This window comes from Neodiprion fabricii, chromosome 3 (genome assembly GCF_021155785.1).
Source record: "Neodiprion fabricii isolate iyNeoFabr1 chromosome 3, iyNeoFabr1.1, whole genome shotgun sequence".
Classification (NCBI taxonomy): Eukaryota; Metazoa; Arthropoda; class Insecta; order Hymenoptera; family Diprionidae; genus Neodiprion; species Neodiprion fabricii.
Window position 1 is genome coordinate 29623025 of NC_060241.1, and position 27608 is coordinate 29650632.

General features: G+C 44.4%; 2 protein-coding genes across 12 annotated transcripts in view; one reads left to right on the forward strand and one right to left on the reverse strand.

Moving 5' to 3' along the window:
- Window positions 1-17275, forward strand: part of LOC124177329 — a 93376-nt gene extending 76101 nt beyond the window's left edge. For all 3 annotated transcript variants that reach the window (XM_046559616.1, XM_046559618.1, XM_046559617.1), the window contains exons 4-6: window positions 10150-10486; window positions 10862-11527; window positions 14206-17275. In XM_046559616.1, the coding sequence (XP_046415572.1) occupies window positions 10150-10486; window positions 10862-11527; window positions 14206-14745 (1543 nt within the window). In that variant the 3' untranslated portion in view covers window positions 14746-17275. The remainder of the gene's footprint in view (window positions 1-10149; window positions 10487-10861; window positions 11528-14205) is intronic.
- The window catches only part of LOC124177330 (autophagy-related protein 16-1), a 237098-nt gene that overhangs the window by 102857 nt on the left and 106633 nt on the right, over window positions 1-27608 (reverse strand). The window lies entirely within an intron of this gene.

Sequence of the window (27608 nt, forward strand, 5' to 3'; positions counted from 1 at the left end):
CTCGTTATTAATATAATACACGTTGTATTTTCAGCTGCGGATATAATTATACCGCGAATCGGTAATTAGATACAGAGTAGCCACTTAAGCAGCGCGTTAATTTTAGAGGAAAGTTTATTCGGTACGATATTTTGCTGTCAATATAGTGATATAGGGACTCGTGGAGACGCGCGATGGCGTGACCGGGTAATTATGTCCCCGCACTCTTTTCATCTCTCGACGTTCTCGCGTCTGTGTTTGTTTCTCGATCGAAGATCCTGCACGCCGCGGTGCTCCCAGGCGGAGTGAGAAAGAGTTGTCAGTCGCGGCCATACAGCGAATATAGTGATATACAACATAATATCCCCGGCGTATCCAATTATTAGTTATTATCTTTGATATGTGTAGACGGGCGCAGGACGTACACTAAATTACTTATCATTTCAGAGATGGGTAATTGATAGGTCTTTGTTTTTCTCGATTTAAAAGAGACCGGCGAAGAGAACCTTTTGTCTCGCATTCGGTCTACCTTATCGTTAATAGGTAGGTACCTACCATTTTGCAAATTGGCCTTGCGCGGCGAAACGAAGTTGAGCATTCCTTGTTCGGCGGGAAACACGCCTCGCGTTGAAAAATACGTAAGTATTTGATTGTCGATGGTGTACAGAGTGAAACGCGGGAGCTATAAGTTACGGGTAAGTTCGTTAAAGCGATGGATATGGGCATGGCGTACGTTAGATCCGTAGACAGAGCGAGCGTAACTAGCCGTAACTATAAATGACACCGGGAGTGGTATCCAGATTGCGATGTGGGTATCGTCGTCTCGAGGATTATAGATACACGGTGCGACCGCACCACCGAGTAAAGGCCGGGTGGTGCCGGTCGGGTGATAAATTCGCTCCTATTATAATGGAGGATCCCCCCGTACGTATGTATACATATATATATATATATATGCAGGAGCACTAACGGCGGTAGCGAAACTTTACAAGACGATGGAGTGAGTTACGAGCGCGTGTATACATGCGCCGCGATAACGGATGTGTCGTGGCATTGCGTTACGCAGAATGTCACCAACCGCAGCCACACACCGAGGAAGGAAGATTACCGTGTGCTCAGACGGCGAGACAGGTCCTCCCGCAGCCCGTCAGATCCTTGCTACCGCATGTTTATATCCAGGTATTGTGTCCGCGGCGTTTCCGCGCTGCAGCACCGCCGTCAAAGAAAAGCTAACCCGGCGTCACCGGCGAGTCCTGCAAGGAGTCGGACACCGGTCAGCGAGAATCGCCGCGCCGGCTCAAATAAGTTGGGAATAATGCGGAGATTGGGGACCAAGTTAGCGCTTTCCGAGGACGGACAATATATCGTTGGTTAGCCATTACCCAGGACCATTAGATAGCCGGCACGTCCAGATAACGAGCATTAGTCGGCGTGCAACGGGCGGGTTAACTCCGAACGGGCCACGTACACCGATCGTACCCTGCAGTGCCTCTCGTCTGCTGTAACGCAGCTGTACTTAGCCGTACTTTGTCCGTACCGAGGCCCCGCACGGTCGGTTCGTCCTTATAGCGACGGATTATGCCTGAACGTAATCGCAGGGACTCATCTCGCGTTCTTCGAGTGGCAGCGACTCCGCCTGCAACATTGAACGTCGCGCGTTGTTTGGTTTGCAAGAATGTATTATTCGTCGCTTTCGGACAAGGGAAACCTCTCGGACGTTGAAAATTTCAATGCACACAGGACGTACGCGACATCAAGTATGTACCCGGACGACGCTCTATGTCCTGTCTCTTCAATCTGAAACTATAAAGATGCGCGGTGATATGAAGCTTCTTCAGGAGTCAGCGTCATGCGTTCGCGGAATTTATACCGGTATACTTCGGTATGAAACACCCCCACGCTGCTACTTTTTCACCGTAATGGTCATATCGATTGAAACCGTCTCCCTAGACGAGCCGAGGAACACGAGAACACGGACGATGATCTTGAAACTCCGTCGTCGGCATGATCACCGATTAGCCAGGACCTTTTTGTTCCTGCGTGCGTCAGTTGAATTGCCATTTCGTATTTACCTCAGGGTTCTTGGAGATTCCTGAGTAAATCTGAAGGAGGGAATCGCAGGTAAAGCAGGAGATAAGCGACGTCGTTTTCCCCTCTTTGGCTGCTCACCCTGCTACAGTGCATTTCTGGGTGCGCGTAGGCTACCCACACGTGTAGATCCCGTGCTCCCGAGACCGCCACGCGTTCGCATGATCGGGTACGGGTACCGCGCTACCGTGCGTGATAGCCGTACCGTTTTCTCCGATTCCATTTACATAATTCCTTCGCAAGGACCAAAGGAGTCCCTGCAGAGCTCGCTCAAAGTACAAGGAACGCATGTTAAGCCCGAGCATGGGCGATTTGATTTGGTTCTTTCAAAGAGAGTTGGACGAGGCGAGTCGTTACCGCAATGTGCCCAGTTCTCCGGACTCTCCGAGCTACCTGTGTCAGGCGGTGGTACAATATTCGTAGATACGTAGGTACCATTACTCGCACGCATTCGGACGTAAATACGTATCCGTATTACAACGATGCGCGTGGGTAGGCCGCATATTAGGAAGCGTACCGCCACCGGTTGACTCTTAGCTTATATTGTGGGTCATATTCCGGGTTATTCAGCAGGTTATTACGGGTTATCGTGACAAACTGAGAGCAGCGACTCCTACCGAGAGGCAGTTCCATTTCTAGTCGGCTTCGCATCGCAGGAAAGTCTCGCTTGATCTCGACGCGTTGGAGATTCAGGGACGTTTTTCCTTTCCTCTTTTTTTTTCTGTGCAAAGACGGCAGTGGGACGGGAGCGCAGGGAGTTTTCGAATTCCGAGCACATAATGGCTCGCCGCGGCATATTAGCTCTTGGAAGGGCATAAAATGGGGGGATTTTTGAGGGACTGGTACCTCGCTCGAACGAATTTTTTTGTTATCGCGCAATTTTATCACAGCCGTTGTCTGGTATCACCAAATGTTGTCCGTTAAAACTTCGTCTTTCATAGTTGGGCGGTGTAATCAAACTAAAAGCGTTTGCAGTCAGACTCGTACTGTATTGTTTATCCGAAGCTTTGAAATGATTAAAATATCCTCAAATAATGTTGCTTACACAGGGAAATCTAGAGATAAGACTAGCCCGAAGAAAGTGCTAAAAAATGAATCACAAAGTGAAAAGCAATGAGAATAATGAGGAACACAAAAACACGATAAGCATGCAAATAAAGATCTATGTTAAGCTTTACTGCACGTACAACACAAAACATCTCTAAATGTATTACCCAAACAAAGAAACATAAATAAATAATTAATACAATAATACAGTAACACAAAAATATACAGGAACATGCTGATAAAGTTGTAATAATGTTGATTTTTAAAACACCATTTCACAACTGGCTGGATGATAAATAAATTGAAATTATAAATAATAAAGCAAGGCGTTGGTAGATATTGGTGCTTATGTTTGACAGTTGTATCAGATATCTCTAAATTACTGTAAAAAAAAAAAAAAAAATGATAAGTTTGTAAGGAAATTCGAGAATATCCTAAATTAGTGATAAAAAAAAAAAAAATATATATACACCTATCCTAAAAAAATGACAATTTTCTTGAGCGCAGTCCACCCTTGGAAGGATAGCTGTTTCTACGTTCAAATTTTTATAGCCGATTTGTTGCTTTGTTTTCACGTTTTCTTTGTATCTTTCTCGGTCCGGTTTGATCGGTTTATTTATCCTTCGCATTTATGCAAATTGATCGATAGTCAATTACTTCGCAATCACCGGCCGTATCGACTATAGCCATTCGCGACAGATATAATTAATTAGCCTGATGCTATGCACTAATTAAATTAGTAGGCACGCGAGATTAAATGATCATCGTACTTGGCTATCGGTGTACGTATGTGGGGCAGTTGCATGAATGCCGGTACGTAAGTGATTGACTGCAACGCCGTAGAAGTGAAAATGTTTTCGCGTTATTTCCCTGCAAAATGGGATTCGATCAGTCTAATCACGAGTGCTGATCTAGCCCATTCGAGCTACCCACATGGTCCAATTCGCGAGACAGTTATAGAACGCTAAATGCCCCGATCGTTACAGCGTCCGTTGGTATGATAAAAGCGGACGGCATGAGCTTCAATCGGAGCAGGAGACCTCCCTGCCTGGAATAGGGTCCACCCTTCGCGGTACTTTCTCCCTTTTTTGTCCTCTCCCCTCTAACTAACTCAGCCATGACGTTCAATCGGCGAACCGTGAGCAGTCAGACGAGATGAACGAAATAAGGATATACGATCCCGGGAGCGGAAACAGCGAGGCGTTTCCCGGACCATGGAGTGTTCAAAGATTATACGAATTCTCGAGCACAGTATCAGCCCCGGAGATTGATGGAGAAAAGTGCTCCTCGTCAAACTTTAAGGACTCATGAAGCGCTGTGACGTACTCGAGGCGGCATGGCGGCATCGTCGAATTATCTTTTGTTTTCGCGCAAGTGAGACCCATTGTTCCATCCTTCGTGAATGGAAACCGATTTTCGTCTCTTCGGGAAAATTGCATGCTAAAGGTTGAACCAGGCTTGGTAAAGAGCCATCTTTAAGTGAAATAGATGCGGCGACGAAGAAGAACGATACACGTGGAATTGATAGGAGCGTTTAGTCTCCGGATCCCGAGTACTTTCTTCACGGTTCCACACCTCGCTCGTCGCAACGTCCAGAAGTCGCTTACCACCACATCTCTCTGGCTCGTGTCTCTCGGGACAATTACCAAAACTGTGAATAGCGCCGCAGACCACTGAGTGACGTAGTGCTGGACATTGGAAGTTGAGAGACCGCTCTCTTCCACCACAGTTGCTGTACGTCGACACGCGCGGTTATATATCGGCAGATGTACGTAATTGTAGCCATTTATCGAGGGTATGGAGGGCGGCTTCTGGCTCTGGCGGCTGTCGACTGGCTCCTACGAGTCCTGCTGGCTGCGGATGGTAGACTGGAAAGTGTCTGCGGCTTAGACTTGAACTCGGCGGGCGTCTCGCCCAGTCGGAGCTGCAGCTGAGCGCGCAATTCATCACGGGATTGGATAGAGCATACGTATCTGTGTATGGGTACCGGGTACATGCGAGTATATAATACATAAATTATGACGCTGAGAGGAAAGGGGCACTGTACCAAAACCATGAAAACTGCAGGGAAGAGTCGCCGGCTCTCACGATGTGTAATGCGAGTACCAGCCGTGCGGATAAAATATGGAATCCACGGGTTAGAGACGATGCACGCTAAGAGGTGAAGGTCTGAACGAAAAGGAAGCGATGCGAAATTGCTAGAGAAATAGCAGGCGGATTTACCCCTGGGGCTTATGTTGGACCGTTACTGTTGATTCTTTGTTGCATTTTTCCTAGTCACGGGTTTACTTCTATTTTACTATTTGACTAAAATAATGTTTTCCAAGAAACGCTAAAGCTAGAATGCGAACACGAAACCGCACTAGACCGAGTTCCTTTGCATTGAGTTTTATATGCTCAATTACGTTCGTATACAGTCAAAAGATAAACTCTCGGACACTCGAAATTGAACACATTTTTAGTGTGGACGAGTCGGGTTTTTAAAGATCTTCGTTCTTGATCGCTTCTGGAAGCGTCAACAGGATTTTTTGTACCGAATAGAGGCACAATATCAACTTTTCCAGTCTTCCTTACAACCAATTTCATGTAATGCGATCTTACACACCCTGTTCCACAAATTTTTTCCAAGTTCACGAGCCTGATGTTTATGGGGCTTGAGGATTTGGTTTTATGTTGACTGTAAGATCGATAAGGAACTGGTCGAGACTGCCGTAATGCTCGTGATCAAAGATAGAATATACAAGCTCGTGTACAAACTAAACGATTTCAATTTCATTTGATGGAAAGACAAGCTGTCTCATTGCTAATATTTTAAACTAGAAAGTTGAAATTAGTCTATTGCAGAAGGCTGGCACAGTCCACAATTCCCATAACCACAATTCTGTGGAATTATATTTTTTTCTACAAGTAAGTTGATCTCCGTGACATCTCATTCGTGCAATAAGATACGTATATCTCCGTCGCTTTTAATTTCGTCTAACAATAAACCGAGTCTGGCCAGTTCAAGCATCAAGATTAGGTTAGGCCGTGAGTTGAGCTGTACCGAATAAGATTGAAGCGGAGAGATTTGACTAACGTTTAAATCCAGAGGGAGGAGTTGTTTTAGTCAACGCCGAATAAGCTCAGAAAATATTAATTTCAAACTTTAATTGACTTCGTAACTCGAGATAACAGCTTTTCTTCCAAACTTCCATAGTTTTCGGTAGCCAAGTTAATAGTTAATTAAGGTCACTCTGAGAGGAATATTCTCCTTAAACATATCTGTATCCCCTTTCTTTCTGTACTTTTTCTTATTCTCAAATCGCGCCAATTTCTGCCGCAGATATTTATAACTATCAAACATTTTTTGCTACGGAGGCGATATTTACTGTAATGGCACGCTGTTACGGTCCGCTAATTGAGGCTCATTACCCGAGTTTATAACAGGTTCCGTAATGTACGCTACGTTTCTTACATTATATCCTACTGCAAACATGTTTTTGGAGTGCTTCACAGTGCCCCAGCGGCAGACGGAGAACGAGTATGGTAGAGTACAAGGGGGACGATTTATTTCGCGATCGTAGCTTCCTTCGTCACATTTGTTTAATTATTATTTCTTGTTATTCAAATTAGTCAGATCATCGATCTCGACCGTATAATTTGCACTCGTAATTTCCAGATACGCGGTCTCCGACTTCAAATAAAATACGTTAAAATGAATGAAAGGCGCCAGATGGGCGTAATTATAAGATTGTTAATTATCCGAGACTTGAAGGACTAATCAAAAACCGGTGAAATTTCAAAGCCATAATAATAGACATTGATGAGACAATTGAAACGGTAAAGATAACTTGAGTGAAATAAAAAAAATTCAATAAAAACGTATCAGCACGGTGATCAGTAATCCGTCTAGCTAGGCCAATGACCATCGCATTTTCTCCTCTGGCGATTACTTACGAATTATACACCTCGTGTTTACCTTCGGAGTCTTGTGTACTGTAAGCTCCATTTTTTTGTATAGATCCAACTCCTACTTATTTGCCAAGGGGATAATTACACTCGTGCCGTGGAGTACCGCAATGATACACAGGTCTGCGAAATTGAAAACTACATTAGCGTATTCATCAGCATTTTACTTGCTGCTCTATAAAAAAGGGTGGTCAAGAATTTGCACCATTACAGAGTTTTTAAGCTTTCTGTCTGATATTAATGTAGTAAAATATTTTCGGTCAATTCCGAGTCGCGTTGAAACGATATCTGAACAGCCCGTGTAGACGCAGACGGAAGTTTACACTGAGCTACGGAGAATGGCGTCTTAGTTCTTGCATGTAGCAGTAGATCAGACACGTCAGAGTAGCGTATAGGTATAAACGTACTCTGGGAGCAGTGAAATAATTGAGATTCATTCGAGACGCGATCGTGCTGCGGTGCCACTTGTAATTCTTTCCCACTGCCTCGCTGATCCGCGGGCACTTTTTTGTCTCGTCGTTTGTTGGAAATAGCTTGAGAAATACGAGAGAGCGAGAGAGAGAGAGAGAGAGAGAGAGAGAGAGAGAGAGAGAGAGAGAGAGAGAGAGAGAGAGAGAGAGAGAGAGAGAGAGAGAGAGAAAGAAAGGTGGACAGAGAGGTAGATAAAAAGAAAAGCAGACCGTCTGGAGGTGGTATTGCCCGGACAAAGTTAACTTTACGTTCAACATCTGCCCAGGAAGGTTAAAATTTCCTTCGGGATTATTCCAAGTTTGCCACGGGTGAGTATCTTTCGTCCTATTAGAGAAGGGAATCAAAATGCATTAAGAGCCGAGAAGTACTTGAACGTAGAATTGTCAACGATCCGATTATCTGACTGAAAAGTAAGACAAGAATCTTGAATTTCGGAGGAAACTAGGACTTTGGCTATACCGCTAGAGGCCACGACGAAATAAACGAATACAGACTCATCGCCAGAAACAGAGGAAACTTATACGAAGGAAAAGTGCCGGGGAACCGTAGTCGTCCATCATCTTTGGTCCAGTAACCGATAAGGTGGCTAATTCGAAACGGCTCTAGTGCCAAATCCAACGCTTCATTGACTCTGGGTAACGGATGATGGAGACGGATTCACCGCTCCAATGTGTCACTCTTATTGAAAGGTTTCAAGTGACACGCGCTGGGAGCAAACATCGCAGGCACACGTGTATGAGAATTTCAATAATCAGACTCGTAATAGCGTGTAATTGAAAGGAAATTACAATCAGCCAGAGTGTGATTAAGATGGAAAGAAATTCCAGCTGAGTCAGGTGAAACTGTATGAAGGTATTCATTTCGGTGATTTTCACAAGTCCTTACAAATGAAAATTAGGGCCGTTTACAAGGTTCAAGTAACTCTGACGTGATTCAGGGAAAAATCGAGTCGTGCCAGTTGCAGGCTCTACTTCATTTTGGCGTGTTGTCGGAAAGGCCGGATAACGAGCCTATAGACACTTGGAGGCAAGTGTAGTGGTTGGGTACACCACTTTGGAGATTTCATTAAGTTCGCGCGAGCGGAGCGTGGCTTTGAAAATTCCTCTTTAAAGCGCCGGATCAGACGGAATTTCGATAATGGGTGTGGAAGTAAAAGTTGACGAGCGAACGTGCCTGTGTGTATGTATTTCGGTGGAGGGACTTGAAATTTAAGACAACATTAACGGAAGTCGTGTGATTCTTAAATTTCACCGACAAGAATATCTTAATATTGAAATCATAGCGAAGAACGCCCATGAATATTATTCAGGTATTAAAAGTAATACAAGGAATATAATCCAAAATCGATAAAGCTTGATAGAATAAATTTCCATCGCTCAACGACGAAGAAGCTCGAGATATAGGCGGAAAGATTTTCTTCGTTAACAACGATACGGATACAAGTTCGTGCACTTACATGGAGGAGAGAAATTATTATTGCGAGATTGTTTAAAGGGTGAAATAACGGTCAACATCAACTACAGATGCAGTATAAATCCGTGCCCTACAATCGTAACACAATGCAGGCTACTAAAAACGAAATGGTATTACTTGAAATACTTTGCCGCAGTTTATTTTTTTTTTCACTTCGTTTTACGCAGCGCTGAAAATGATACCTGCCTCTGGCATATGCAAAGCGGAAACCTTGCATTTCTCCCTCTATTTAACCGTCGTAAAAAGTTATGTGCGTGATAGGCGGTTTAGAGTATGCTTTAGAATTATCACTCAGACAATTTATTAATTTTTGTTGTTGGAATCGGGTTACATAAGAACACAGGGAAAAAGAGTCACGGTTTGAATAGGATTAGCGGTACAGTCAGTACCTCACGTTATGCGGTAACAAATTCAATTATTCTCCAAAGACGATCAGAATTGGGCTTAGCAACGACCAGAACTTTTACGGGGATGGGAAGAGGGCGGCGTAGTGGGGAAAGGAGCATAAGAACTCGCACCGCATAAAATTAGAAACATGATTAATCACGCGTAAGATGGTGAGGTCTATGGATGACTGAGCATATATATGTATATATTTTTCGCTCTCCTGTTATGCGGTCGCGGGCCGCCTTGAAACCGCGTGAAGTAAACCACCACTTTCAATGGAAAGGGTGGAGTCGAAACTCACGCTTTGAACGAGATGGACAATGGAAGGAACTAACCAAAGAACCTGTAACGCAGGCTTCAACCAGACTGTAACTAACGTTCGCAGAGATGATTGCGTTTACAAAGCATTAGGTTAATTGCCTTCTAACATAACACACAGATACCTAACCTAACCACGTTTTTTGTGTCTATAAACAACAGAGCTAACTCGACACGAACAGTTCTATAGATTTCAACATCACGATACGCTAATGAAAATCTATGCTTGACTTACGAAATCGCCGAATGAACAGCGTCTACAATGATCGTAGTTCGTTACCGTTGCTCCTTTTTCATACTTCGTTTGCTAATCAATTGAAAAAATTCTAAGGACGTGACAGTATGTGAAGAAAAAGAAAAAAAAGAACAACAGACAATCAAGTGACTCGTATTAACGAGAACTGACGTATAATTTCGAAATTTGGTTCATTGTTGCAGGTCCGCCAACTACGAGAACTCCACCAAGACTTGTGAGCTATCCGATATGGATCGGTTGACTGTTGCTGGTTCCGGCGCCTTCCAAACAGCAAACGGCTTCGACTATTTGGAGAACCATTGCGTCGAAGAGCCAATGAAGCTCTGCGAATTCAAGAAGTTGACCGGTCGAATTCTGAAAACGGTAGATTCAGTTTACCAGGATGTTGGATCGGCCGACGAGTGTCGCGAACTTTGCCTCAATTCGCCTTTCCGTTGTCACACCTACGATTACGGCGACACCGGTGACATGGTTTGCCGCCTCAGTCATCACTCTCGCGCGACCCTCACTGACATTCAGGTAAGACTTAGATTAACACTTGACGGCATCTCATTCGTTATGCTATCCCACCTTGGTATACACTCTCGTACAGTATACTGGATGTAGTATCAATCCGCGGGTCGGGGTCTCGCTATGTTATGATCAAAAGACGCCATTTGAAAACGTCAAGGTAGAACGTAATTCTGGAAAGGAGAGAAATTCCTACTACGAATCTGTCCCTTCACGGAATCCAGTGAAAGGATTTCATGAACTTTGTAGGTATGGGATTGCAGATTGTGATTTGATTTGACTTGATATTCATATTACGGCCAAATTTATGAAATTCTTCTAAGCGATCTTGTAACTTTTGTAGTTGCGACTGCAGTCTTCGAATACGCTTGTTTTGTTGCATAGGAACCTTATCTAGACGTACCCGAAGGATCAAGCTACGAACTGAGCTCCTGTTACAACGTAACGATAGACTGCCAGGCCGGTCAAATGGTCGCCCACATCCAGACTAGCAAGCTTTTCAACGGTAAAATCTACGCCAAAGGCTCCCCGAATTCTTGCGTCGAAGATGTGAAGTCCGATCTCGAGTTCGAGCTGCGCATGGCCTACGACGACCTTGAATGCAACATCCGTCAACAGGGTCTCGGCAGATACATGAACGACATTGTCATCCAGCACCACGACACTATAGTGACGAGTTCCGATCTTGGTCTAGCCATAACCTGTCTCTACGACCTGACCAACAAGACGGTGTCCAATGAGGTTGACCTCGGCGTTCACGGGGAGATCACTCCCGCCCTATCGGAAGAGGTGATCGTCGACTCGCCTAATGTGGCGATGAAGATTACCGATCGCAGTGGAAACGACGTCGTGCGCTCTGCCGAGGTTGGAGACCCCCTGGCCCTCAAGTTCCAGATACTGAATCCCAACAGCCCGTACGAGATCTTCGTCCGCGAATTGGTGGCGATGGATGGCGTCGACTCCAGCGAGATCGAACTTATCGACGCACGCGGATGTCCTACCGATCACCTGATTATGGGTCCACTCTATAAGTTACCCACCACTGGCAAGGTAAGCGCAGCAAAGATATTATTCGCTTGTGAGAATTACTGTTTTTCATCGGAACCCTCAGGTCTCATATTTAGGACTCAGTTCAAGGTCTGCGGGAAAGATGAGAAACCTTGGAAACTACAAAATGTAACTTTATGGAGAAAAATCGTTCGCGTATATTATAAGGTGCATCAAATGTTCAGAAAATGCTAATTCCGATTCAACGGTTTCACCGTTCTTCGAGTTCCAGCAGACCGAAAAAAAATTTTAGTTGCAAATTGGTCTAGCTAGAATAGAAGCACCGGGAGATGTAAAGCATCGTAGTGTAGGTACGTGGATGGAATGCGCTGGTTGAAGAGAAAAACCGAAATTACCGTGCGGTTACGTATTGTTCTAACAAATTTACGAGTCTGGAGAGATTGCGTGGAAGGTAAATTACGTTGGCAAGTTATGCGGGAAAAATTTCTCGCCATCTGAACGTATAGAAAGCAGGTTTTGGAGTTTTTTTTTCCAGACATTTACTCTCAACTTCATCTAGATTTAATTACGATGAACACGAGTGAGTGCAGCTCTTACGAACGCAGAGAATATAACATTCAGGAAATGGAGTGGGGGGATTTTACGTTCCAGAAAGATTTAGATAGCATTCGTTGAAGAAGCCTAATAAATGGTAGAAGTACCTACGCTACGGATTGCAATGGGACTGGTTTAATAGATGGTGTTGTAGATCTGGTCATTTTGCAAGATAATGTGGCTCGGTTCGCCGCAAGCGTACGCGAACGCCGTGAGCGAAAGCAATAGAACGAAATAAGTGAAGGCAAATGAGAATGAAATGAAAAAGGTGAAAAGAAATGGTATACATAATCTCTGCCGTCCGCGGAACAGCCAATGAAAGTCGACCAGAAGCGGCCAGGGTGTAGCGTCTCGTTAGCAGCGCCGTTCCACGTCATTTACCACAAAGAACGCCACAATATTGCTTTATTAGAAAGTAATATGAGTTACACGCAACACAGACGGAATTTCGTTGATAGCTCGTCGGACATTTTGCAAATTTAAAACGCGGTTGTTTTTACCGTGTGCGAGAGTATTTCCATGGTTAGTTGAACCTCTGAAACCACATATACGATGCACGTTTTTTCACGATTCTTTCCAGTCAAGTTTTTCGGTTCTACTTTCATCTGCCTGATCGAATGGCAATTAACTCGTGATTAAATCATGAAAAATAATTTTAACATGGACTTCTCGCGTTCTTATTTTTTGAGCAAAGCTTGCAATATACTTTGCCTTGCAATATTACTACACCAGTAGGAATTCGATAAAAGTTTCGCCTGGTATGTGTGTCACGTTTGCCGTAGAGCTCCCATTTTACAACCGGTTTGAATTAAATTGGGAACATTTCTCAGCCTTGCGTGGATTTCGGCTGAGTTTAGAAGTGGACAGAATCGGCTAAAAGGTTCAAAAGTTAGGGGCGTATAATGAAAACGGACGTGTCTACAAATCCACCTAGGTATTGTGGTAACTCTGAGAGTAAGAGAGAGAGATAGAGAGAGAGAGAGAGAGAGAGAGAGAGAGAAAAGTACTGTGAAAAACGAGTTTCGTAAGTGAGTAATATCGTTTACGGCGAAGGTTGTAGCAATTTACAAGATCCTGCAAGTTGTTCGTTCTCATTTGCAAATTGACCGTGTTCCCCGATCCACGCCCGGATTAGAACTACAAGAAATCTGATATTCGCAAAACTAAAAAAAAAAAATAAAAAAAAAAATTAAAAATAAAAACTGTCTTCAAAAATAATTATGATTAAAAACCTGTTCACGATGCTTACAGACTTCTTTTGTCACTCGGCTGCATTTCGAAGCGGTTCATATTTGCGGCAAACATCGCTTCTAGGTGTAAAAAGTACCGCAAGTCGACGGTTAAAATTATTCGAAATCTCCGTTATTTGCTCATCTAATTAGGTTGGACTTCATATTCGCAAAAAGTAGTCACGCCATGTACAACATCGTTTTCGATTAAATATCTTGGTATTTCGGTTTCTTTATATTCCGATTTGGCAATCTGTATGACATATGGCGGAGGTTATTAATACAGCATACGAAACCGTTACTGTTTGTTACGTGATATTTTTTTAACGGTTCAAATAATTTGTGTAAACAAAAAAAAAAAAAAAAAAATACGGAGTACACATGTACGTGCTTTATGTAACCTGAAATTATCGACATCGGCGAAATAGGGACGGAGGGAAGCCAACGTACCCCGCTGTTCACTCGAAAACACCTTGTACATGTATATAAGCTACACCCGCCAACCTATTAAACTCCCCCCGGTGAGTTCGGATTGCGCGCAAAATGCCCTCACGTAATTAATTCCCATTCGAAACTGAGCTGCGTCACAGCAGTTGACAAGAAGAGGCCAAATTTCCGGTACGATTATCGAGAAGTAGGAGCGACCGATGAATACGTGACGGGTGTCGCTGCAGATTGGTTTCAGAGTGATTTGCAGAATTGATTGACTTTCGAGGGTTCGTGTAAATATCACATTTCAGGGGAGATGGACCGGTCGAAATTTATGTATCGTCCTGAAATCTGACAGGATGAGTTACCGCCACTCAAACAAACCCGTGCTCGTTAGCCTTCCGGTTATGTTAACATGTACTTTTGTATCTTCACGCATCCAACAACATCGAAACGATCTTGTTTCAGATCCTTTTATCCCACTTCGACGCCTTCAAGTTCCCGAGTTCCGAAGTGGTACAATTCCGTGCCCTGGTGACCCCGTGCATGCCGAGCTGTGAGCCAGTGCAGTGCGACCAGGAAGAATCGACGGGTGATCTGCGTTCCGTGATCTCATTCGGTCGTCGGCGCCGACGTGCGGCATCCCAGTCGCGAGACGACCTCCTGGTGGTGCAGTCGATCCAGATAACCGATAAGTTCGGGTTCGAGCGGGACGGCAAGACCGGTAACGCGACGGCGACGAAGGACACGATCTTCGTCGAGTCGGAGGCCGTGAACGGCATCTGCATCAACCTAGGCGAAGCGATAGTCGCCGGAACGGTATTCCTCGTCGCTCAAATAGCCATCATCGCGGCGTGGACCTTCACATGGCAGCGACGTCGACAGATTCTGAAACACCAGGAAGCGCTCTCGGTGTCGGTCTCGGTGCCGGGTATGCACGCGGGCATTCCTGGACGTGCGGACAGCCTTTGCAAGCTCTACGACGCTGGTTATTCACGCCGGTTCTAACGGGGTGAGCATGGAACTCAAATGCGCCATTGATTTACCGCCTACTTATCGTGCAGTAGCTGCCTTCCACAGGATACGCCGAATGTCATTGGTTGCGCGAATATCGAGACTTGCAACGGTAACTATAGGGAGTCGATAATGCGTCGAAAGATTATTAGCGTCAGGATAGATGATTTTGTCCGAACGGGACGAGGCAGATTGTCCCGTTCGAACGAAAGAACAATAATAAGTAATTCGCGTTCACTCTTCGTTCCCGAGTAATTTACTCGTGAATGGACAATGGGCCTGATATAATATCGTGAAACGAGATCGCTTTTCGCCGTGTAATAGGTACCACTTTGGAGCGAGTTGCAGAGAATACTGGATAACGCGTCGTTGCCCACCTACGTCAACGATTTTTAAGGTCTTTTCAATGCTGCCGTATCGCGGCATTCTTATGTAACGAACCGTAACTGCGGTACTATTTGGGTGCGCGGCCTGGCACTGCGTAAATTTTCCGTTTTTTCTTTCTTTTGTATACCCTACAGTTCAATGCTGATCCCATTCGTCAGAAATGGAAAAGTAGAACGGTGTTTATTCGGTGAACGCTTCTATTTACCAACGATTCGTTATTAGAATCACTTTTGCCGTCAATGGTGAATTTATACGAAGATGATGGAGGATCGACAACTCAATTTAGTGATGGGAATCGTCCTACGCCATTGACAGAAAAAAAAAACTGCCAAGTTCCGAGCCACACTTGGAATGTAAGCTTACATACAGTACCAGATTGAATATTGTATTGACTGCCTTTGACTGCCTTTGAATGCCTTTGAATACCTTTTGCAGCAGTGAAAAGACCTACAAAACGAACAAAACTTTGAGCGCAAAGACGAAGCGCGGAACGACTCGGTAACGTCAATTTATCATTAGCTTAATCGTCCCACTGCGTACGAGTCGAGACGCACAACGGGGCGGACTAACGCGATGTACGTTCGCATCACAGAAGCTGGATCGCGTCAGAGATGATGGGGGTATATTGGTGTATTTGCAACGAACCGCAGATTCTAATTAGCATAGGGAATCAAGCGTGATTATGCAGATGTGCCGGAGAGTGGGATATCAAGGGAGTGGCGAAGTACGTATACAGCAGCTAGGGGTTACACCGGAGGGTGCATGCGCGCAAAGGGGAGCCGGGCAGCGCGGAAGGTTAATTGCCTCTTGTGGCGGCATCTCCTGTGCCTGAGCCGAGCACGCGAGGGGGGGTTGGGTATCCGGGCGAGGTCAAGAGGGCCCAGCCCACTGGGCCAGTTGGATCGTATCAAGGATATCTCCATCCGCCGAACCGTCTCTGTGCCACTTTGAGCTTCGCCGTGTGACCCCATCCTCCTTCGAGTTGACCTTAGCAACGTCACGGCGTCGCGCCCGCGCCAAGCATATAAATCTGAACTCGCTCCAACGTGGGTAACTGCCACCGTGCATACTTGCCGTTACTTCTCCAACAACAACCGGGGCCTTTTCTGTACCTCCGCCGCGGTGTACGCGTGTCTTCGCGCCGCGTACGTGCGTACGTAGTTACGATCATTACGAGATCACGTATCAAGTGTGGGGAGTGATTTTGCTCCCAGCACCTCCTTCGATGCGTCTTCGTTGGATCGTTGGGGTACAGTGTCCGGGTGTCTCGACGAAAATGCGATCGGTTTCGTTTCATTGAATTTTAATATTGACGAAGATGAAGATAAGGTTTATAAATTTCATCGAAACTGAGGGGCCATCGCGTGTCACGTTTCCCCCTCGGTTTTATGCTTATGGTGAGAGCGTAGTGCCAATTATACGAGTTTGGCGGGCCAGTATCTGCTGAACACGCGTAATGGGTTTGTACGCTGAAAATGTACGTGTATGCACAGTGCGCACTGCGTACCCCCTGTTTCGTATTTGAGTATTTTGTACATGACACACACGTATACTGCCTACTGCAATACTAGTATACATTAAATATACACGTGTCTTCTGTTGCCTGAGCGGGGCTAAAGAAGCGCCGCGAAACACTTTTCATCGACTTGATCGAACTGCATTATTATAGCTACATTGACGCGCGTTCGATGCAACTCAATGGAAACTGTCTAAGAATATTGATTTATATCGTAATAACTACTATTACTGCTGCTACTACTACTACTACTACTACTATGATTAATGTTACTGAGTACTACATATTATTATATACATACGCTATCACATCATTTTTATCAGTATACCATTATTAATGTTATTATTAAAAATATTACAACTTTTCTTTATAATTATTAATATTCATATCACGATAAAAACACATTATGATGTATGAAAATCCGAGCGCAGTCACCTGTGCAAGGTTAGAGTTCGTCTCGTCGCAGATGTTGAGCGTGAGAGTTGGAGTCGAGATGAACAGTATAAGAGTGTACGGTAGTGAGAAGAGAAGAAGAGAAGTGACGGTAAAACGCGGAAGAGTAAAGAAGAAGTGAAAAAAAAAGAAAGAGAAAAATGAAAGGAATAAAAAAAGCAGAAAAGACGACGAAGAAAGACGAAAGGTATAATATTAGGCTCGAGGACGACCGCTTTTCCTCAAATTGGACTCCGCGGCGACAGGTTTGCATGAATACCACTGAGTCTTTTCATAATGAGTATGTTTCCGAGCAGTGCCTCTCTCCCTACGCCTATGATATAACGCGTAAGAGGTAACTGCCAAATGCCTGAACATAGACGTCGGTGCTTGTCCTCGAGCCTGAGGTGCGCGCCTAGCTGGTCCAAGTCGGCGGAGGCTGGGACATACCCGAGTCTGCTCTGTACCATGACAACCGTGAATTTTTTTTTATCCTCCCGCCCTTTTGCCCCCCCCCAACCTTAGTCCGCATCACCCGTCAACCTTGCTCCTCCGACTCCGGGGGAGCCACTTTACGTAAAACTCCACCAGATTAAACTATTTTAATCATCTCAACAGCCGTCACGCACAGAGCCGACCCGGCGACCGAGCCTCCACATTGCGTCGCACCACGAGTACTCGTGCTTATTTATTATTTACATCACAAAAACACACTCGCGCGTTTATTTTTTCACCATACGCGCAAAGCAGTTTTATAATTACATTTGTACGACGTATCAAATTAACGGTAACTCTATTAGTACTTACATATGATTATTGTGACTTTGTGTAATTGTTTTTGTTTGTGTTTTTTTTTTTAAATTTATTATTATTATGTTTTTTTTTTAGTACTTCAGAGTTGTTTCCTACAGTAACGATCAACGTCGTGCGTGTCCATTACCAGGACATTGTACTATGACGTATATATACTATGTGGTAAAACGAAATAAATTCATTTTCTAACGAATGTCAGAAATCGCCTTGCTTGTTTGAAAACTTATTTCGTCCCTTGACCATCCTGTCACACCATAACCATATAACTATAATCCCGTTTCACCGCATTCCAGACGTTCGTGTCTATCTTCCTGGCGAGAGCTTTTGCACGTTGAGCAAAATCCACTCGCGAAGGATTCGGATTGTTACAATCCGGCGTGGGTGTGTGTGTATAATGTATATATATATATACACATGGAAATAAGGGAAATAAAATTCGTCGGCCGCGGACTCGAGGATTTGGGAAATTCGTATACCCCGAGGTATAATTGGTCGAACTAAGGTCGCATCACTCAAGCGCCTATATAATTAATGAACTTTTCCCAATGACATTGGGTCAACGACTCCCGATCCATCTCGAGTTTCACTGCGAACGAATCAATTTGGAAGCGAAAATCGTTCTGGTGTTCCCATTCCGACGTACGAGCCCGGTAGTTCGTATAAGGGTGAGTATGTTTTCAGCAGTTCGGGCAAGGGGCGAGACTGCGATGGCGAGAGAGCGAGAGAGCGAACAAGAGCAGAATAGCGATCGAGAAAATAGGGTTGAGTGGGAGGAGGGGGAGGGTGGGGGAATAGAGGGATTCACACGTCCCCGGTGTGCGGCAATATCAACAGGAGGAGAAATATCACCAGAGTCTGCCGAGTGGCTGAATACCTCCGCCACAGGGTTATCGACCCGCAACAGCGAACGCTAGTTGGTCGACGTAAAAGTCTTGATAGGTTCCTGGTATTTCCGGAGATCGCGGTGACGAGCCGATGGCTCGGTGCCGACGGCGGTTGGCTTAGGAGACACCAAGACGCAGTGGCTTTGCCTTCGACGGGCTCCTAGACTATCCGGATACTGCTTTCGGTCGATGGTTGCCACATTCGCGCCTGCAGTTTTCCTTGTAGAGCAGCTCAGCCATCGCTATTACTTTCCTATACGTCCCTGTGTGTGGGTGTACGCTCCAGGTAATCGAAACTCTTCGTCTGAGTCCCCTATCTGCGCCTTCCACCGCGAAGTGTCCTCGTGCACGAGGTTTGGCTGTTGTACTATCTGATTATCGCGGTTACTGAAGTTTCGATGGTAGAACATTTGCGATTTAGGTTCCGGAGGGACGGCCGAGGAGTCTCTGAGATTCACGACGTAGGACAAATCGGTTGTACCTGGCGGATTCGGTGCCGCATTATTCCTTCTTCGGTGATCCATCCGGCTTTGCGGAACCGACGGCAACTGAGGATAGTCGAACATCTCTTCATGCGAAGTTAAACCAATGAACAGCAACAGAGATTTTCAATCGATATTCTGCGAAGAAAATGTTCGACAAATCATTTCCAATACTTTCATGCTACTTTGCTGATAAAAGCTCTTCGACGCGTATACCTCGCGAAGAATGCATTGCGCAACTTTTTACCGGTGAGTTATTTGATCTCGAACTTGGCAGAAAGGGGATTCCACCACCCGCAGGACGTGTGCAAGTTTTCTCACTCCTAAGTTGAGGAATAAAAGGAGGGGAGAAAAATGTGACCGATCCTTTCAGGTGAAAATTAAGAAACACGTAAGCAGTCCAACATCGGGAATAAAAAAGAAAAACACTATCCCAAACTAGATTCACCAGAATTCACACGTACCAGACTTTTCCGGGTTTTCCGCCGATGAATCTGGCGCCAGTGCAGGAGACTTTCAGAAAACACTCTGTACATACGCGTATCAGACGGCATTTTACTCGGTCGTGCTCGCCAGCACTCAGACAGAGCCAGACTGTGACGTGCCAAGGAGCTACGTCGCGTGCAGCACAGCGTACAGATCCGCCGACACTCTAACGTCAACAGCCAACGGACTCTCCGTCTCAAAATAGAACAACAACTATGAACCGGTCCTCTCTGTCAAAGCACTAGTGTGTTCGCTGGTACAATAGGCCAGACGGATAGATTTGACGAATTTGAGTACCTACGTATGGGTGAAGCGAAATCTCGAGCTCAATCAGGTCGAAACTGAGATCCTAGAGGTACCGAGAGTTTGGTTCTAGGAGAATTTATTGCTGTTGCATTTGTGTCTCCGCTGTTCAAAAACGAGCAGAGATTATTATTTAATTATAGTTAAAAATATAAAATTTATGATACCGTACCCCTCGAATTCAACGTAGTACAAAGGTGCATCAATCATATCTGAACTCGGTTATATTTTCGTTAGACATTCGTTTTATTGAAATATTACGTACAGAATGTAAAATGTTGAATGTAGATCCGACGGTTGTTCCACGCTTCGGTACATACTCTGTGCAATTCTTATTTCAAAAACATACTCGAAATCGTACGTACGGCTAGAGCAGAATGGGTTTCGTACAAACGAACCGTTTGTATTGATGACAATATGTGCCTACGGGCTATACATGTGCAGGGTATAAAGGTAACGCTATTCGTTTTGTCGTGTGATTGAAAATTGGATTTATTAGATCGAATTTCCACACGGAGTGTGACATCGCTTGGTCATTATTCACTCAACGTCGCGGGACTTGGAAGGCCAGAGAGAAGGTCTTAGATATAATGCGCAGCCATTTATCAAAAGGCAAACCCGCACGATCGACAGTTCCCGAGGGCTTTCGGCAAGGGTGCCAAATTCCACGTCTCGTCCTGACCATCCGGCCTGTCTATCCGAAGGCAATTATACATTTATTAACCTTCCCACTGTTGATCGATCGCTCCAAGGAGTCTGCGAGCTTCGCTAACCCTGGATCACCGGCCGAATGCGCGATTGTCTAGCTTACTGTCGTCTGCTTCCGGACAAAATGCAATCCCTATCCTGCGGGACGAGGTTCAGGAATGGCCAAGGTAAGTATCGGCCACGTCCAGACCCAGAGTGCACGGAGTGTGGACTGCGGAGTGTTTGAGAGGAGACCCGTTGTCGAGGAGGTGGACCCGCATTCCCAGGGGGCGGCCGAGCGAGTACTTGCGCGAACACTCCTCGGACCCTCCGTTCGATCTCCACCGTGCCTATTACCTCGAAGTGCGGCGTTGTTGCCGAAGCAAAACCGAACAACAGTGGCTCAGTTTTCTCCCGGGGTTTTCCGAGCTCCGTCTCTTGTTGTTATCCCCGCGTTTTTGGGCCTCGAGTATCGATTTCGCCGTCAAGAAGAGATGGGAGGGGTGAGGAACTTCCAACGACGAAAAAGAAATTAGCGACGAAGATCGCGCGCGGTTTTGCTATTTTCGCCGAAGAGGCGACGCGCGGTAGTGTTCTTTTGTTGAGCCCCGAACGAACCCGACGAGACCTTTATGATATCAAAGATCGCGGTGGTTTTCCCTTGTTCCCAACGTGAACGGCGGAAGATAAGCGGAGTAAATAATACCAGCTCCCGTTCTCCTATTTTCATTCCGCTCTTCAAAAGCACGCGCGAGCGCTTCCGCTTTCTTGCCATTTTCCGGGCAACTGCAGGGTGAGCACTACGGGATGTCGTCTTTGAACTCCACGACGCTGATAAACACGAGGCTTCTGCGAAACTCGGGAAAATTCCTGCCATTTCACGTTCAAACTCTTTGCGCTACACGTAAGATTCCCAGCGTGCATCAAGCCGCAAACTTTGAACAACAAATCAAGTTTACCTCCGGTGGAAAGGATAAGCGGTCTAATAATTTCGATTTCTGTCCAGCTGTTAAAGTGCACACAGACTTCCGTCGTTGCTGTACTCGTTATCTTCGCGATCTACCGTCACACATGTCGTCAGGGTGAAAACTGGCTCCCTGGAAGACAATAGCGGATGCACCAGGATAGTACGGATAACCGGGTAAAAGTTGCTTTTCGCGCGCAACACGGCGAGGTCAGGGATTCTCTCTTTTATGTACTTGCTTCATCGAAACAATCTCTCTTCACGATCTAAATGTCGCAGCTATAGTCATCTAGAATCCATTGTTTCACCCAGCCGAGTAGAGCTCGCGACACTTGCAGCAGGCACGTCGATACGCCGTGTATTAATACCTGGGCGTTGTACTCCATACCGGATCCTGTTCAGATGCACATGTAAGTAAATTTCGTAACGTGCATTAATTTGAATTATTGCTGAAAAGAGCCAAGATGGTTATACACGAAAATTGAGGCAGTTTCGCATGATGTTAATTTGTATAGTTAATTTGAAATTTTGTACATCCCCACAAAAGCCGACTCGACGAATGCAGAATTATACTTTTTAGTTGTAATAAAAATTCACCATAGTCGAGTTTCGTCCATTATTTACTCCGGAGTGAAGGAAAGCGGAATTATTTATTACCCAGAGGCAAAGCCGAGCGCGTCCCAGATGCAAAATTTGAAGAGGTTGGGAACGTCACGTTAGCCGGTTCGTCGAACGTTTCACCCGTATAACGATCATTAGTGGGCTAAGCTTTTATTAGGGGATAGAGGACAATATGTTACAGGAGCGGTTCTCCTCCGCGGATGATTTCCCGTGGGATTCCTGATCCTATCCCAGTCGGGTAACTTTCCAACGTTAGCTACTTCTTCCCCGTACTGATCTCCAAGAGGATATTAACCGAACTAAAATTCCGAACGTAGATGCAAAGTTGTCGGAACAGACGCTGCTGAAAATATATTCAGAGCATCTAAAAAGTTCTTCAATCACGTAAATCGCGGATCAAGTTTTATACGCGAGACGTAAATATTTTCCCAGGAGCCATTCAAATTAGTCTACGTATAGTTTCTCAGCATCTTTCCAAACCCATGTGCCGAGGCACGTAAACAATTTGTGTTATCAACGGTATATCGGAGAGTGGTCCCCCTTCTCGGCGTGTAATGGAAATAAAATCAAAAAGGTATATAATTAAAAAAGTTCGGACTTTAAACGGGGCGAATATTAAATTAAAAGGACAATCTTGCAAGTGCGGTATAAAAGTTTAATTTTCATTATCATATGATCGTTTCCAAAGGTCTATAGCGTCCCTCTTCTGAGTAATTCGACAGCCTCCGGTGATGTCTGAAAAGTTGAAATGATTTCGGCGTGTCTGCAGGAGGATAAGTTGCACAGTATCCGAAATCTTAAGCCTCCGGATCGAGCATAATTCCTACGAGAGTAACCTAGCACTTTCGAGGGTCTGCTACACTTAACACCCTCTCAAACGCTCTGAAACGCTCTCAAACGGTGGCGAGATTGTATCGCCCGTCAGGGTAACACCTACCCACCCGCCATCGTCTACGCTTCTGCGTGTCTGCCGACCAACACACGTGCGTTTCCATTATCCCGCAGCTAACGTTTATTAAAAATTTGCTTTTTCACCGAGATGATGTTATTTCTCATCGTAATCTTAAGTTGGCTGGAGCATCGCGGGTGGAGACGAGGGGTGTGATAATAACCAAAGGATCTAGATAATGATTTGATTTTTTTTTCGGTACAAGCTATCCGCACTCCGAGTATCAAAGAAAGCGATGATTTATTTGTTTTGAAAATGTCCAACTTGTGTTTTTCTCACACCCACTTAGAATTTTTGTTCTTTCAGGGGCCCTGCGGGTGGGCACACTTCACACTAAGTGATTTATACGCCGCTTTCTACCCGGCCAGTATTTTACTTATTCTACTTCCTGCAGCAGTGCTTTGGTAATAGTTACTAGACGGGCCAGCCAAGCCAGGCAACCACAACTGACCTAAGCCTTGGGTCATTTTTTATCACTAGTGTCATGTCCACTCATTCCTTGGATTTTGGCGCTTCGAAACAAGCTTGTTTTACGCCCAACGCTACTTGGGATCTTTAGAATGCGGAGGACACACCTTGTAATTATGAATCATTGAAACCTAATTTCCGGACCAAGCGTTGAGAAATCACGGGATGATGAATTAATGAAATAATGAATTTAAATTAGCCAATTTTCGAGCTTCGCAAAGCTCGGGCGATGTTTTCATGTAAATAGTGAACCTATTGCTCATTGAAACGGCACATTGTTGAAAAAAAGATATCAATAACAAAACGACCCAACGCTTCGCACAATTTCCTCGAACGTTGCGAAACCATTGCGGTATGGATGACAGGTGGCGTAAAAATAGGACGTATCTATTGGACCAGCCTGCGTTGAAAAATTATCAGACCACATTCCTCGAAATGCAATAATAGCCAATATATCACGCAATGATGGTATTTCGTTCGGTTGAAATAGGAATCGACGGCGAGTCAAATATCGACGAACTAATTGGCTTATACCTGGCGTTGGCTTAGAAAAGCATGTGCGAAAATTGCAATACCGGATTCAAAAATGTGGGATGAAATTATATGATACACCATAAATACAAATTTGGTACCAGTGTTTCATCGGTACGAAAAATAGATGAGAAATAGGTTTTAAAAATTACTCGCCCAAGCTAGAAACGAGAAGACATTGTCTTAGCTGATATTCGAATCCGAGAGGTATCGTAACAATTACACAATACCGTGCACACTTTCGTACGTTGCAGGCGGTTCGTGAAAGAAAAATATTACTCTTCGTACCTGCGTAGATACCGCAATACAAAGCTCGTAAGCCTTGTCCCCTTTATTTGGATTACGCCGTTCTAGAACGTGTTTTTCCACGATGGTCTCTTTAAAGCACATAAATAATCGGGAAAGTAAAAATTGTTCGCGGGGAATTTCCACCACTCGGCAACAACTGACAGAAAATGGTTTATGCTTTTAGCTCCCTCTCTTCCACCTCCGTATACGAATCTACTGCGTCCGTTTGAAACGAGCGACCCTTTACGTAGCGACCACCAATAACAGCATAACGACACAGAGCCAAATGGTTCAACCATTACCGCGCCAATATTACCTGCTTCACTGAATTATTGTGGCCGGCGTGCGAAATATCTACCATCATCGATATTGAATCAGAGAAGTCTGGAATAAAAATAGCGCGAACTGATCGCGTGCACAAAGGGATAATTTTATCTAGTCACGTTCAACAAATGCAGCCGCATGATTTTTAGTACAGTTTCTTTATTTTTTTCTCTCGTAATTTTCTGTAGCAGTCTTTTTCTCTCTAATTCTCGCTACTTGTAAGCTTCCTAATTTTATTAATGTCTCGTTCATTTTTATGTTTATTTGATTCACTGCAACAGCTATCCGCGTTTCATCTTTCGTTTATTTTCACTGGACCTGATCTATTCGATAGAAACCAACCGTTACTCTGAAATATCAAGTTCTCATTCCCGAAGAGTGTTACTCACACGTTCCTATCATATTTTTAGAAAAGCAAAGCCAGTTGTATTGGTTCAATGTTTGTTGAAGGCAAAAATAAACGTGCCGAGTTGCGAAAGAATTAATTAAAAGATGACACAGAGGAAGGCGCCGTCACCGGTGATTGAAAAGTTTACAAATGAAATTAAACGTCTCGATAAAGATCAGCCGTTGATAAACGATGGTTATCACTAACCACCAGCCGGATGTTACTTCATTTTGCTAATTGTGAGAGCCAAAAGACTTTGGTCTCAACGATTTTCAACGTTTCGTTTTATTGCTTGGGATTGAAATGATCATTGCTTCAGAGCCAAAGATTTTTTATTCGCTAACCGAAAATGTATGAGTGCCGTCGTTCGGAAATACGATCATGACTGTATAAAAAGAAATACCATTCAGAGGAGGCTACAGTCGATTTCGACATAGACTTGGATATCTTTAAATATCCACGTCTATGGATCACGAACGTGAAAGGAAGGAATAAAAGCCGTATTCTGCACACAATTCTGAATGAAAATATACCGATACATTTTGACTTCATGCGAAAATTGCATTTAGAATACGGATGTTAGCTCTTTTTGCGTTACGATGTATAGCCTCTGATAATAGCTAATATTGTAAGACATTTAACACAATCGGTGGGGACTGGGTATAGAAACTCCTTGAGAGATTCCTATACATAACTTAACCCAGATGAGTTCGAATAAGTTTGAAAATCAATAAGCTTCTTGCCGTTTTGCAGTAAAAGTTGGTGCCAAACTGGAAATTGGTATTTCAGTTCACATCTCTTGTAATTAATTAAATCTCGCAGACAAGAGACTCATCAGGAGATTTCAGTAGATCTCCATTTCATAAGCTGAATCATCAATTTACCATTGGAAAAAAGATGTAACAATATTTGGAATTAGAAAGGAATGAGATAAAACGGTACTTTGAAATGAAGACTGTTTAAGATGCGGTCCCTGCCCATCGTCCAGTATCATTTTCGCACGATTTTTCATTCGCAGATTGAATATTCTGGTAAGAATTTACGGCAATTCAAGTGGACGCCAAACTCATACTTAAACCTTCATGTACGTGTGTTTCTGGGTTTGGTTCATTTCGTATTTTCCCAATAAACTTGTTTATGATTCGACTATTCAACGGTCACAACACTCGGTGACGCTCAATTTCAAGATTATACCGATTGACTGAATTTCAGCTTTGCGAAAGTCACACGCCTTGCCACCTTTACATAAATGCTAATATTATTTGCTTATCTTTGACAAGTTAGTTACGTTCGCGTGTCAATTTGAAACGAAGTTTCTGCATTTTTTTTTTTTTTTTTTTTTTTTTTACGTCGAAACCTATGCGAAACCGGTTACGACGGATGTAACTAGATTTAAATATTGACTCCTGAATTACATTTACATACATATGACATCTCGAACGTGACCTCAGTCCTAAAAAATATACAGGGTGATTATTGAACAGGTATGAATAACTCTATGGTTTGCAATGCGCGTCGTGTTGGCATTACTGTTAAGTTATTAACTGGAGAGTGCAGAGAGAGAAAAAAAATGAGAATCAAAAAAGATGGTTTCTCGGGTTGGCAAGTATCTGGTACAACAGAGGTGGATTTCGGCACAATTTCCCGACCACTTCAGTGGCGTAATTTATTGGAAACGATTTGCGGCAATGGATCCCGAGAACGGGAACAAAAAAGAACAATTTTACTTACCCGTCGAAATCGATCGACGGTGACCAAACCAAAGTTCTCAAACTACCCGAAGTAAATTCACCCGGAATTACTTCCGATCAGCTTGATAATTTCCACCTCGCCCCGAAAACACGTTCCCGTTCTTGTCCGGCGGCCTGACGGAGGTGAACATTGTTAACCTTCGGTCAACCTCTCCTCCATCGAATGGTCCTTGCTCCAAAGAGCAAGGGCGACCCACGCCTGTAAGGCATACCTGTAACTACTGCCTGCCATTAAAGATAAGCCTACGCCCTAGCGAGCACCGCAGGTTCGTTTTCATTACGCATTCTCGTTACTTTCATTGCCGATTTGGTCCTCCTTTTATCGGTAAACCGATACGCATGGAACGCGGGTACGTACGAATGGATCGACGTCTGTTCCCAAGTCGGGTGGGCCTTTCGGCTTGGCTGTCACGACGTACTTCTGTAGTAATATCATTTGCGTTTGTCGAGGACGACGGCGCGTCGCCCTTACTCTACATCATCCTCATCTGGATAGATAAGAATTCGCCCAGTCTTGAGAAACTCTTCTTTACTTTCCTTTTTTTTTTTTTTTCTTTCTCTTCCCTCGCCTTTTTTCGTTTCC